This window comes from Prinia subflava, chromosome 23, assembly GCF_021018805.1.
Source record: "Prinia subflava isolate CZ2003 ecotype Zambia chromosome 23, Cam_Psub_1.2, whole genome shotgun sequence".
NCBI classification, from domain to species: Eukaryota; Metazoa; Chordata; class Aves; order Passeriformes; family Cisticolidae; genus Prinia; species Prinia subflava.
The window spans coordinates 2,887,982-2,900,774 of NC_086269.1; the positions used below are offsets into that span (position 1 = coordinate 2,887,982).

A 12,793-nucleotide genomic window follows, 5' to 3' on the forward strand; every position below is an offset into this window, starting at 1 on the left:
GGGGGAATTTGGGGTGTCCTGTGCAGGACTAGGAGTCAGATTTGATGATCCTAACCCTTCCAGTGACCCTACAAGAAGATTTCAAATGCGTGTCACAGCTCTAAAACTCTTCTCCTTTTGTTTTTACTGCCCAAGGTTGGAGCAGCAGTGTCTCCTGTGAGACATGGACAGATGCAAACAGGGGGAATTTGGGGTGTGCTGTGAAGGGCCAGGAGTCAGATTAGATGATCCTAACCCTGATCCTTCCAGGGTCCTACAGGAAGATTTCAAATCTGTGTCACAGCTCTAAAACCCTTCTCCTTGTGCTTTTTGCCCCCAAGGTCGGAGAGTGACACCTCCTATGGGGAATTGGGGGTGTCCTGTGCAGGGCCAGGAGTCAGATCTGATGATCCTTTTGGCCCCATTCCAATCAGGATATCCCATGACCCTACAAGAGGATTTCAAATCCGTGTCACAGCACTAAAATCCTTTTTCCTTATGTTTTTTACCCCCAAGGTCGGAGCAGCGCCGCCTCCTGTGAGACATGGACAGATGCAAACAGGGGGAATTTGGGATGTGCTGTACAGGGCTAGGAGTCAGATTTGATAATCCTAACTCTTCCAGTAACCCTAAAATGATATTTCAAATCTGTGTCGCAGCTCTAAAATCCTTTTCCTTGTGTTTTCACCGTCCAAGGTTGGAGCAGCAGTGTCTCCTGTGAGACACAGAGAGATGAAAACGGGGAATTTGGGGTGTGCTGTGCAGGACTAGGAGTCAGATTTGATGATCCTAACCCTGACCCTTCCAGTGACCCTAAAATGAGATTTCAAATCCGTGTCACAGCGCCAAAATCCTTCTCCTTCTGTTCTTTGCCTCCACAGGTCAGAGCAGTGACACCTCCTGTGAGGCATGGACAGATGCAAACAGGGGGAATTTGGGGTGTCCTGTGCAGTACTAGGAGTCAGATTTGATGATCCTAACCCTTCCAGTGACCCTACAAGAAGATTTCAAATGCGTGTCACAGCTCTAAAACTCTTCTTTTGTTTTTACTGCCCAAGGTTGGAGCAGCAGTGTCTCCTGTGAGACATGGACAGATGCAAATGGGGAATTTGGGGTGTCCTGTGCAGTACTAGGAGTCAGATTTGATAACCCTGACCCTTCCAATGACCCTAAAATGAGATTTCACATCCGTGTCACAGCACTAAAACCCTTCTCCTTGTGCTTTTTGCCCCCCAAGGTCGGAGCAGCACCGCCTCCTGTGAGACATGGATAGATGCAAACAGGGGGAATTTGGGGTGTCCTGTGAAGGGCCAGGAGTCAGATTAGATGATCCTAACCCTGATCCTTCCAGGGTCCTACAGGAAGATTTCACATCCGTGTCACAGCTCTAAAACCCTTCTCCTTGTGCTTTTTGCCCCCAAGGTCGGAGCAGCGCCGCCTCCTGTGAGACATGGACAGATGCAAATGGGGAATTTGGGGTGTGCTGTGCAGTACTAGGAGTCAGATTTGATAACCCTGACCCTTCCAATGACCCTAAAATGAGATTTCACATCCTTGTCACAGCACTAAAACCCTTCTCCTTGTGCTTTTTGCCCCCCAAAAGGTCGGAGCAGCGCCGCCTCCTGTGAGACATGGATAGATGCAAACATGTGGGGCGGCTACGACTCGCCCAGGACCACTCGATCCTGAACCCTCAGAAGTGGCACTGCGTGGACTGCCACACCACCGAGTCGCTCTGGGCCTGCCTCAAGTGCTCGCACGTGGCCTGCGGCCGCTACATCGAGGAGCACGCGCTGAGACACTTCCAGGAGACCCGGCACCCCCTGGCCATGGAGGTGCACGAGCTCTACGTCTTCTGTTACCTGTGCCAGGACTACGTCCTCAACGACAACCCCGAGGGCGACCTGAAGCTGCTGCGGAGCTCGCTGTCGGCCATCAAGGGGCAGAGGAGCGGCAGGACGCTGCGCTCGGCCGCGCTGCCCCAGGACGCCTGGAGGAGGAGGAGCCCTCAGGGCCAGTCCCAGATGCTGGTGGCACTTTGGCACCGGCGCCAGGCCCTGCTGGCGAGGACTCTGCGCACCTGGTTCCACAAGAGCTCGCGGGGCCAGCTGAAGCTGAAGGAGAAGAGGGAGATGGAGGAGCTGGAGAAGAAGAAGGAGGCGGCGCGGCAGCGGCGGCGGGAGATGAAGAGGCAGCTCCTGGAGGAGCTGGCTAACACGCCGCCCAGGAAAAGCGCCAGGCTGCTGTCCCACGTGCACAGGGAGAGCTTGATCCCCAGGAAATTCAGGGAGGTGGCCACAGCTTCCCCTACCTCAAGGCAGGTGCAGAGCAGCAGATTGAGGCAGTTCTACTCCATCCGGCGCCAGCCGCTGATGACGCCCGGCGTGACGGGGCTGAGGAACCTGGGCAACACTTGTTACATGAACTCCATCCTGCAGGTGCTCAGCCACCTCCAGAAGTTCCGCGAGTGTTTCTTGACTCTTGACCTGTGTGAAACAGAAGAACTTTTAGCTAAAACTGTGAACGGGAGGGCCAGGATGGCCGGCAGGCTGGCAAACGGGGCTGCTGCCGCCGAGCCTGGGGGGAAGCCTGGCGGGGTGGGCTCGTCGGGCACGCAGAGCTCTGCGGCCGGCCCCAACGGGGGCACCCTGGAGCTGATCCAGCCCAAGGAGCCCAGCTCGAAGCACATCTCGCTGTGCCACGAGCTGCACACGCTGTTCAGGGTGATGTGGTCTGGCAAGTGGGCCCTGGTGTCGCCGTTTGCCATGCTGCACTCCGTGTGGAGCCTGATCCCGGCGTTCCGCGGCTACGACCAGCAGGACGCGCAGGAGTTCCTCTGCGAGCTCCTGGACAAGGTGCAGCAGGAGCTGGAGTCCGAGGGCACCAAGCGCAGGATCCTCATCCCCTTCTCGCAGAGGAAGCTCACCAAGCAGGTCCTCAAGGTGGTCAACACCATTTTCCACGGGCAGTTGCTCAGCCAGGTATGGAATTGCTTTTCCGCAGGGATCAGCTCTTCACACCAAGGAGCGAAGGCTCTGCAGGCTGAGGATCCCGTTTAGGAGTGGCTTAGGAATTCCCAGTTCCTGACTAAAAAATCCCTTGGGTTTTCCATTTCCATCCTTGTCACATTGAGCACAAATTCACTTCAACTGTGCCACTTCTGCACAAGCACAGAAGTCCTGAGCTCCCGGTTTTAGGGTTTGAATGTGGTTTAAAGGTTCCTTTGCAATTTTTTTTTGCTTTTTTCTGGTGTTTCTGTGCCTGGGAAGAACATGATGAGGCACCTCTGGACAAGCAATTTATGACAGTTTTTTTTTTTTGCCAGCATGAGAGACACTCAACGTGCTTGACAGAGGTTCTGTAGGAGGTGTAAGTGCCTGTGGAGCTGTCTCACCCCTTTTTCCTGTCCTGTTCCTTGCTGGAAGTATTTCATTCCCCACAATATGATAAATTCCAGCCAGGGTTTATTCCAACACACCGAAGGGAATCAGAGACAAAAGGCCAAGCTCAGAGGAGTGCACAGGTTTAAGCAGGGGTCAGGGATCAATGGTCTGAGGGTACAAAGGGCAGGGCCCTACAGGGGACACAGGGCAGTGCCACCAAGGATGTCACAGCCAGTGGGGAAACAGGGAAAGGAGAAACCACAAGAATTAGGGACATTTGGGGAAAGCAAAACTTGGATAATCACATGGTTTTCAAGGCACTGTGGGGGAAGGCTTTTCTTTCAGCTTAGGTGTCCACCTCTATCCCTCAGTTCAGGAAGGACATTGAGTGCTGTGTCCAGTTTGTCCCCTCAGTTTAGGAAGGACATTGAGTGCTGTGTCCAGTTTGTCCCCTCAGTTTAGGAAGGACATTGAGTGCTGTGTCCAGCTGTGTCCCCTCAGTTCAGGAAGGACATTGAGTGCTGTGTCCAGCTGTGTCCCCTCAGTTTAGGAAGGACATTGAGTGCTGTGTCCAGCTGTGTCCCCTCAGTTCAGGAAGGACATTGAGTGCTGTGTCCAGCTGTGTCCCCTCAGTTTAGGAAGGACATTGAGTGCTGTGTCCAGCTGTGTCCCCTCAGTTTAGGAAGGACATTGAGTGCTGTGTCCAGCTGTGTCCCCTCAGTTTAGGAAGGACTTCCAGACCCTTGAGCACGTCCAGAGGAGGCAGCGAGGCTGGAGAGGGGCTGGGAACACAAACTCTGTGAGGAAGGGCTGAGGGAGCTGGGGGTGTTTATCCAAAAGGAGACTCAGGGGTGATTTTATCACTCTCACATCCCCCTGGAAGGTGCCTGTGCTCAGGTGGGGTTGGGCTCTGTGACTGGAAAATCTCCTCATCCAAAGAAGTGACCCCACAATTTACACCAGCGCCTTGGTGTCAGCATCAGGGGTTACAAAGACTAAAATTCATATTTAGGAAAATCAGCCCTGACAGAAGGAGAGGACACAGCCCCAGCTGAGCCAAGGGAAACACAGGTTGGAGATCAGAAGTTTTTCACAGAAAGGTGACAAAGCCCTGGAATGGCCCTGCCCGGGGAGGTGCTGGAGTCACCATCCCTGGGTGTGTTAAACAAAGCCTGGATGTGGCACTGGGGCCAGGGTTTATTGAGGAGTTAGGGCTGGGTTGGACTCGATGGTCTTGGAGGTCTCTTCCAACCCGGTGACTCTGGAATTCTGTGATTCCATGATATTTTTTTCCATGGCAATGCCCTGGGCATCCCCCTCGGTGTCCCAAGGACTCCACACCCATCTGGCTGTCCCTGTGTGTCCCCTGCCAGGTCACCTGCAGGACGTGCAACTACAAATCCAACACGGTGGAGCCTTTTTGGGACCTGTCTCTGGAGTTCCCGGAGCGGTACCACGCCCTGGAGAAGGGGCTGGTGCCCGTGGCCCAGGCTGAGTGCCTGCTCACCGAGATGCTGGCCAAATTCACCGAGACAGAGGCCCTGGAGGGGAGGATCTACGCCTGTGACCAGTGCAACAGTGAGTGCCACTGTCCCACTGTCCCCTGCCAGGGACATCTCCTGCACCCCTGCAGATGTGCAGTGGGACCTGGCAAATTCCTTTTCCTGCCTGCTCCTGCTGCTTGGGCTCCTTTGGGCTCTGATGTGTCAGCTTTTGGCTGTGATGTGTCATTTTTTTAGCTCTGAAATGCCATTTTTTAGCTCTGAAATGCCATATTTTAGCTCTGAAATGCCATTTTTGGCTCTGCCGTGTCATTTTTGGGCACTGCCAGGTCAATTTTGGCTCTGATGGGCCATTCTTTGCCTCTGCTGTGTCATTTCTAGGCACTGCTGTGTCATTTTTGGGCACTGCCAGATCATTTTTGGGCTCTGCCAGGTCATGTTTGGGCTCTGAAATGTCATGTTTGGGCTCTGAAATGTCATTTTTGGCCTCTGAAATGTCATTATTTTGGCCCTGCCATGTCATTTTTGAGCACTTAGGTGGCTCAGGGATTTTAAACGGCTTTTAAGGAATTCTGAAAGACTTTTAAGGAATTCTAAATGATTTTTAAGGAATTCTTAATGACTGAAGAATTCTAAATTACTTTTGATGAATTCTAAATGGCTGAGGTATTCTTAAGTGGCTTTTAAGGAATTTTAAATGGCTTTTAAGGAATTCTGAATGGCTGAGGAGTTCTTAAGTGGCTTTAAAGGAATTCTAAATTATTTTTAAGAAATTCTTAGTGACTGAAGAATTCTAAATTACTTTTGATGAATTCTAAATGGCTGAGGAATTCTTAAGTGGCTTTTAAGGAATTCTGAATGGCTTTTAAAGAATTCTAAATTATTTTTTAAGGAATTCTTAATGATTGAAGAATTCTAAATGACTTTTAAGGGATTCTAAATGGCTTTTAAGGAATTCTCAATGACTCAGGAGTTCTGAATGACTTTTAAGGAATTCTTAGGTGGCTTTTAAAGAATTCTGAAAGGCTTTTAAGGAATTCTAAATGATTTTTAAGGAATTCTTAATGATTGAAGAATTCTAGATTACTTTTGGTGAATTCTAAATGGCTGAGGTATTCTTAAGTGGCTTTAAAGGAATTCCAAATGGCTTTTAAGAAATTCTGAATGGCTCAGGGATTTTAAATGGCTTTTAAGGAATTCTAAATGGCTGAGGAATTCTGAATGGCTTTTAAGGAATTCTAAATGATTTTTAAGGAATTCTTAATGACTGAAGAATTCTAAATGACTTTTAAGGGATTCTAAATGACTTTTAAGGAATTCTGAATTACTTTTAAGGAATCCTGAATGGCTCTGGAAGCGTTTTCCAGCTGGAGGGAGTCATGGAAAAGGCCCCAAGTGCCAGGAACAATCAGGGCACTGCTGCAGGAGCTGGGGCTGCAGCGAGGGGCACAAATCCAATTAACAGGACAGCCCTAATTGGGAGCTCTGGCAGCCACCTGTCCCCTTCTGCTCCAGCTTTTCCTGGGAAGAGGAGGGGGAAATTCTGTTTTTTCCAGCTTTGCTGTTGCTGGGAGCATTTTTTAAACGCTCTTGAGCTTCTGTGAGAGGCTCAAAGCATCAGGGAGAATAAAATACAGAATATTTCTGAGCTGGGATTCACCTGCTGGATGGAACTGGGTATCTCTGGCTCAATATTCCTGGAGTTTTTCCAGCTCAGAGGCGACAAAAGTTTGTGTGGTGAGGAGAAGGGAGAGTTTGGATCCCACAGAAGTGCTGGAGGAATTCAGAAATGTTTATTCCCCGTGCTGGAAAAAACAAAACCTGTGCTGGTTTTTCTCTTTGGGGGATTAAAGGGATCCTGATAATCTTTGCCTTGGGGGGTTTGGGTTTTATTTTTTTGGCAGGCAGACGGCGAAAATCTTCTCCCAAACCTCTCGTTCTGAGTGAAGCTAAAAAGCAGTTGCTGATCTACAGACTACCTCAGGTCCTCCGGCTGCACCTTAAACGCTTCAGGTGAGGCATTTTTGGGGGAAAAGTGACCAAAAATGTGCTTTTCACCTCCCTCAGTTGCAGCTGAGTGACTTCTGAGCCATCAGATTTGTGCACCCCGTTTGCAGGGGGTTTTCTGCCACAATCGAATATTTTGTGCGCACTAACCTTCATTTCCTTGGGTTTTACTCTTGGGTTTTTCACTTTTTTTGGGTTTTTATGTGCCTGAGTTTGCAGGCAGCTTGGAAGGAGCAGTCAGTAACTGATGAAGGATTTGGTGTAGGTGGGAGATGGAGAGAATTCAGTGCCAGTGTTGGCTCTGTACCTGCTGAACAGAAAGCAGGAAAAGCTCAAAATATTAGGACAAGTTTCTAAAGTGGTTAGGTTGGGTGTGGGGGTGGTTATTGGTAGAACTGAGGATTTTAAAGGTGGTCAGAGGAGAAATCTGGTTTAAAAATAGCCCAAAAATATCAATGGCAGGGGGAGACCCCACCTAAAATAAAAAAATATCAGTGGTAGGAGGAGATCACCTAAAATAAAAATTATTAATGGGAAAGGGAGACCTCACCTGAAACAAAAATCATCAATGGCAGGGGGGTGGATCCCCACGGGATTTTGGGGTGAATCCTCGGGGGATTTGGGGGTGAATCCTCAAAGGATTTTGGGGTGAATCCTGAGGTGTCTGTAGTGGATTTTGGGGTGAATCCTGAGGTGTCTGCAGGGGATTTGAGGTGAATCCCCAGAGGATTTTGAGGTGAATCCCCAGAGGATTTAGTGGTGAATCCTTAAAGGATTTTGGGATGAATCCCCAGGGTGTTTCAGGTGAATCCCCAGGGGATTTGGGAGTGAATCCTGAGGTGTCTCCAGGGGATTTGGGGTGAACCCCCAGGTGTCTGCAATGGATCTTGGGCTGAACCCCCAGGATTTGGGGTGAATCCCCAGGTGTCTGCAGAGGATTTTGAGGTGAATCCCCAGGTGTCTGTAGTGGATCTTGGGGTGAATCCCCAGGGGATTTTGAGGTGAATCCCTGGGGATCTTGGGGTGAATCCCCAGGATTTGGGGGTGAATCCCCAGTGGATCTTGGGCTGACCCCCAGGGATTTTGGGGTGAATCCCCAGGGATTTGGGGGTGAATCCCCAGGTGTCTGCAGAGGATTTTGGGGTGAATCCCCAGCAGATCTTGGGCTGACCCTCCAGGATTTGGGGGTGAATCCTGAGGTGTCTGTAGGGGATTTTGGGATGAATCTGCAGGGGATCTTGGGGTGAATCCCCAGGGGGGGGGTTGGGGTGAATCCCCAGATGTCTGCAGAGGATCTTGGGCTGACCCCCAGGATTTGGGGATGAATCCCCAGTGGATCTTAGGCTGACCCCCAGGGATTTGGGGGTGAACCCCCAGGTGTCTGTAGGGGATTTTGGGGTGAACCCCCAGCGGCTCTCAGGCTGCCCCCAGGATTTGGGGGTGAATCCTGAGGTGTCTGTAGGGGATTTGGGGGTGAATCCCCAGGGATTTGGGGGTGAATCCCCAGGGAATTTTGGGGTGAACCCCCAGGGAATTTTGGGGTGAACCCCCAGCGGCTCTCGGGCTGCCCCCCAGGATTTGGGGGTGAATCCTGAGGTGTCTGTAGGGGATTTTGGGGTGAATCCCCAGCAGATCTTGGGCTGAACCCCCCAGGATTTGGGGGTGAATCCCCAGGGATTTGGGGTGAATCCCCAGGTGTCTGTAGGGGATTTTGGGGTGAATCCCCAGTGGATTTGGGGGTGAACCCCCAGCGGCTCTCGGGCTGCCCCCCAGGATTTGGGGGTGAATCCTGAAGTGTCTGCAGTGGATTTTGGGGTGAATCCCCAGGGATTTGGGGTGAATCCCCAGGTGTCTGTAGGGGATTTTGGGGTGAATCCCCAGGGATTTGGGGGTGAATCCCCAGCGGCTCTCGGGCTGCCCCCAGGGATTTGGGGTGAATCCCCAGGTGTCTGTAGGAGATTTTGGGGTGAACCCCCAGCGGCTCTCAGGCTGCCCCCAGGATTTGGGGGTGAATCCTGAGGTGTCTGTAGGGGATTTGGGGGTGAATCCCCAGGGATTTGGGGGTGAATCCCCAGGGAATTTTGGGGTGAACCCCCAGGGATTGGGGGTGAACCCCCAGCGGCTCTCGGGCTGCCCCCCAGGGATTTGGGGGTGAACCCCCAGGTGTCTGTAGGGGATTTTGGGGTGAATCCCCAGCAGATCTTGGGCTGAACCCCCCAGGATTTGGGGGTGAATCCCCAGGGATTTGGGGTGAATCCCCAGGGATTTTGGGGTGAATCCCCAGGATTTGGGGCTGAATCCTGAAGTGTCTGCAGTGGATTTTGGGGTGAATCCCCAGGGATTGGGGGTGAACCCCCAGCGGCTCTCGGGCTGCCCCCCAGGATTTGGGGTGAACCCCCAGGTGTCTGTAGGGGATTTTGGGGTGAACCCCCAGGATTTGGGGGTGAATCCTGAAGTGTCTGCAGTGGATTTTGGGGTGAATCCCCAGGGATTTGGGGTGAACCCCCCGTGGCTCTCGGGCTGCCCCCAGGCCCGGCCGCGCGGCGCTGAGCGCGGGCTCTGTCTTTGCAGGTGGTCTGAGCGCAATCACCGCGAGAAGATCGGGGTCCATGTCCTCTTTGAGCAGGTATTAAACATGGAACCTTACTGCTGCAGGGACTCTCTGCCCTCCCTTGCCACAGACACCTTTGTCTATGACCTCTCGGCCGTGGTGATGCATCACGGGAAGGGGTTTGGCTCAGGACACTACACAGCCTATTGCTACAACACGGAGGGAGGTGCGTGTGCTGGCCACGGGCAATCCCCACCCAAACCCTCTTCCCTCCCTCGGGATTTCCCTTCCCCAGCATCCCAGATCCTTTGGATTCACTCCCTGCCCTTCAGAGTTTCCCCCCTTCCTTGTATTCCTATATTTTTTAAATTTTTTGGGCATTTATTTACGCGGTTTTATTTGGGTTGTTTTTTTGTTTTCTCGTTTTCCTGCATGAATTCTTCACCCTGCCAGGCAGAGCTGCTGCAGCTGGGTTTGCTCAGGATTGAAGCCTGAGGATTGAGGGGATGAACAGAAAGTGTTTTGAGGCTGGAAAAACAGGAACTATTCATGACTAACATCCGCAGGGGGCTGGGAGATCCCAGCAGCTGGACCAGGACGGGCTCTGCCTTCCTGGCTCCACAAACTGCCTGGCCCCAGGGAATTTTTGGGCTGCCTGATTCAGCTTTTGGGCTGGTGAAATGAAGATTTGATATTTCTAAAGCACAAAAAAACAATAGATAATATTAAAAATTATATTAAAACCATTTTCCGGGTTAGAGGAGAAGGCAGAGGTGCCTTTTCTCCTGTGGATGTTTCATGTGAGCAGTTCCAAAATCCAACAGGATCCTGCCTCAGCTTAGAGCCTTTTTTTGCCCTTTTTTCCCAGGTTTTTGGGTGCACTGCAATGACTCCAAACTGAATGTATGTAGCGTGGAGGAGGTGTGCAAGACCCAGGCCTACATCCTCTTCTACACTCAGAGAACGCTGCAGGACAAAGCAGGAATCCCAGAAAAACAACTCCGAGCTCAGGTTTTTGCCACCCAAAACCAGTGACAAGGACACAAAAGTGACATTGCCAGGAGGGGAAAACGCTCCCAGCTCCTCTCGGGAAATTGCGGTGTTCGCCTTCCCCTTCTCTGGGGGAATCTGCAGGAATGGGATCAGCAGGGATGGGATCAGGGATGGGATCAGCAGGGATGGGATCAGGGATGGGATCAGGGATGGGATCAGGGCAGGGATGGGATCAGGACAGGGATGGGATCAGGGATGGGATCAGCAGGGATGGGATCAGCAGGGATGGGATCAGCAGGGATGGGATCAGGGCAGGGATGGGATCAGGGCAGGGATGGGATCAGGACAGGGATGGGATCAGGGATGGGATCAGGGATGGGATCAGCAGGGATGGGATCAGCAGGGATGGGATCAGCAGGGATGGGATCAGGAATGGGATCAGGGCAGGGATGGGATCAGGGATGGGATCAGGGCAGGGATGGGATCAGGGCAGGGATGGGATCAGCAGGGATGGGATCAGGGATGGGATCAGGGCAGGGGTAGGATCAGGGATGGGATCAGGGCAGGGGTAGGATCAGGGATGGGATCAGGGCAGGGGTAGGATCAGGGATGGGATCAGGGCAGGGATGGAATCAGGAATGGGATCAGGGCAGGGATGGGATCAGGAATGGGATCAGGGCAGGGATGGGATCAGGGCAGGGATGGGATCAGGGCAGGGATGGGATCAGCAGGGATGGGATCAGGAATGGGATCAGGGCAGGGATGGGATCAGGGGAGGGTTGGGATCAGCAGGGATGGGATCAGGGATGGGATCAGGGCAGGGATGGGATCAGAGCAGGGATGGGATCAAGGCAAAATATTTGGAAAAGCCGGAGCTGGGCACTTCTGATTTGGGGCAGAATCTCTGGTTTTGGCTCCAAACAAAACAAAACGATGACGTTTGATGCTGTTCATTCACCCCCTGTCAAAGAGGAATGAGCACAAGCAGGAAATGGGAGAATCCCGCTGGATCTGCACCCTTCAATCCCTAAAATTCCTGATCCAGCTCCGAGAGGAACGGGAACAGTGGCCTTGAGTGGCCTGGTGAACCCCAGGGCTGTTCCTGCTGGAAAAAAATGATTTAATTCTTCTCAATGCCTCCCTCTGCTGCCCCTGACACCAATTCCTGTGCCCTGGGTGGAGCAGTGCCAGCAGCTCTCTGTGCCTGTGCCACATTCCAGGGTTTTCTCGGGGCTGAACTCGGCTGGCAGCTAAATTCCCTCAAAAATGGGATTATCACGGAGTTCTGCTGTGGAGAAAATGGGGTTTAACCCCCCAAAATGGGGTTTAACACACAAAAAATGGGGTTTAACACACAAAAGTGGGGTTTAACGTCCAGAAATGTGTTTAAACACACACAAAAAATGGGGTTTAACCCCTCAAAATGGGGTTTAACACACAAAAAATGGGGTTTAACCCCTCAAAATGGGGTTTAACACACAAAAAATGGGGTTTAACACACAAAAAATGGAGTTTAACCCCCCAAAATGGGGTTTAACACACCAAAAATGGGGTTTAATGTCCAGAAATGTGTTTTAAACACACACAAAATGGGGTTTAACCCCCCAAAATGGGGTTTAACACACAAAAAATGGGGTTTAACCCCCCCAAAATGGGGTTTTGACACACAAAAAAAGGGGTTTAACATCCAGAAATGTGTTTAAACACACACAAAAAATGGGGTTTAAACCCCCAAAATCTGGTTTAACCCCCAAAGATGGGGTTTGACCCCCAAAATGGGGTTTAACTCACAAAAAAAGGGTTTTAACCCCCCCAAATGGGGTTTAACACACAATAAATGGGGTTTAACCTCCAGAAATGTGTTTAAACACACACAAAAAATGGGGTTTAACCCCTCAAAATGGGGTTTAACACACCAAAAATGGGGTTTACCCTCCATAAATGTGTGTAAACACACATAAAGTGGATTTTAACCCTCAAAAAAAAGAGTTTTAACCCCTGCAAAAAACTCCAGGAATGTGCTCCAGGTTTCACCTGGGATTGGGAAGAATTTCCAAAAGCTGAGGCAGCAGAAGTTGGAATTGGGGAGACAAATTCCCATTTTTTTTTTTTTTTTTTTGGACAAACGTGGCTGCATTTCCTCAGGGGAACGGGGTTTTTTGGGGGTGAAAAACCCGTGGGAAATGTCATTTTTTTTTCACCCTTGGAGGTCTCCATTCCTGCAGGGCCACCCAAGGGGAGGAATGTGAAATCCCAAATTCCCGAAAACACAAAGTCTGTACCTGAACCCGGATTTGGGAATTCTGTGGGAAAACAGAGCCTTATTTGGATTATTTCATTTCTCAGCCTACAGTTGCACCTCAGGTGTGTTTTTTTTG

The 12,793-nt window shown here is 51.2% G+C and overlaps 1 protein-coding gene across 2 annotated transcripts in view; it reads left to right on the forward strand.

Moving 5' to 3' along the window:
* Positions 1–10,605, forward strand: part of USP49 (ubiquitin specific peptidase 49) — a 31,808-nt gene extending 21,203 nt beyond the window's left edge. Inside the window, exons 3-7 of one of the 2 annotated variants that reach the window (XM_063418543.1) lie at positions 1,583–2,960; positions 4,736–4,940; positions 6,769–6,877; positions 9,443–9,648; positions 10,291–10,605. In XM_063418543.1, the coding sequence (XP_063274613.1) occupies positions 1,611–2,960; positions 4,736–4,940; positions 6,769–6,877; positions 9,443–9,648; positions 10,291–10,457 (2,037 nt within the window). In that variant the 5' untranslated portion in view covers positions 1,583–1,610 and the 3' untranslated portion in view covers positions 10,458–10,605. The remainder of the gene's footprint in view (positions 1–1,582; positions 2,961–4,735; positions 4,941–6,768; positions 6,878–9,442; positions 9,649–10,290) is intronic. The other variant, XM_063418544.1, reaches the window with a different exon arrangement.
* Positions 10,606–12,793: the final 2,188 nt, after the last annotated feature.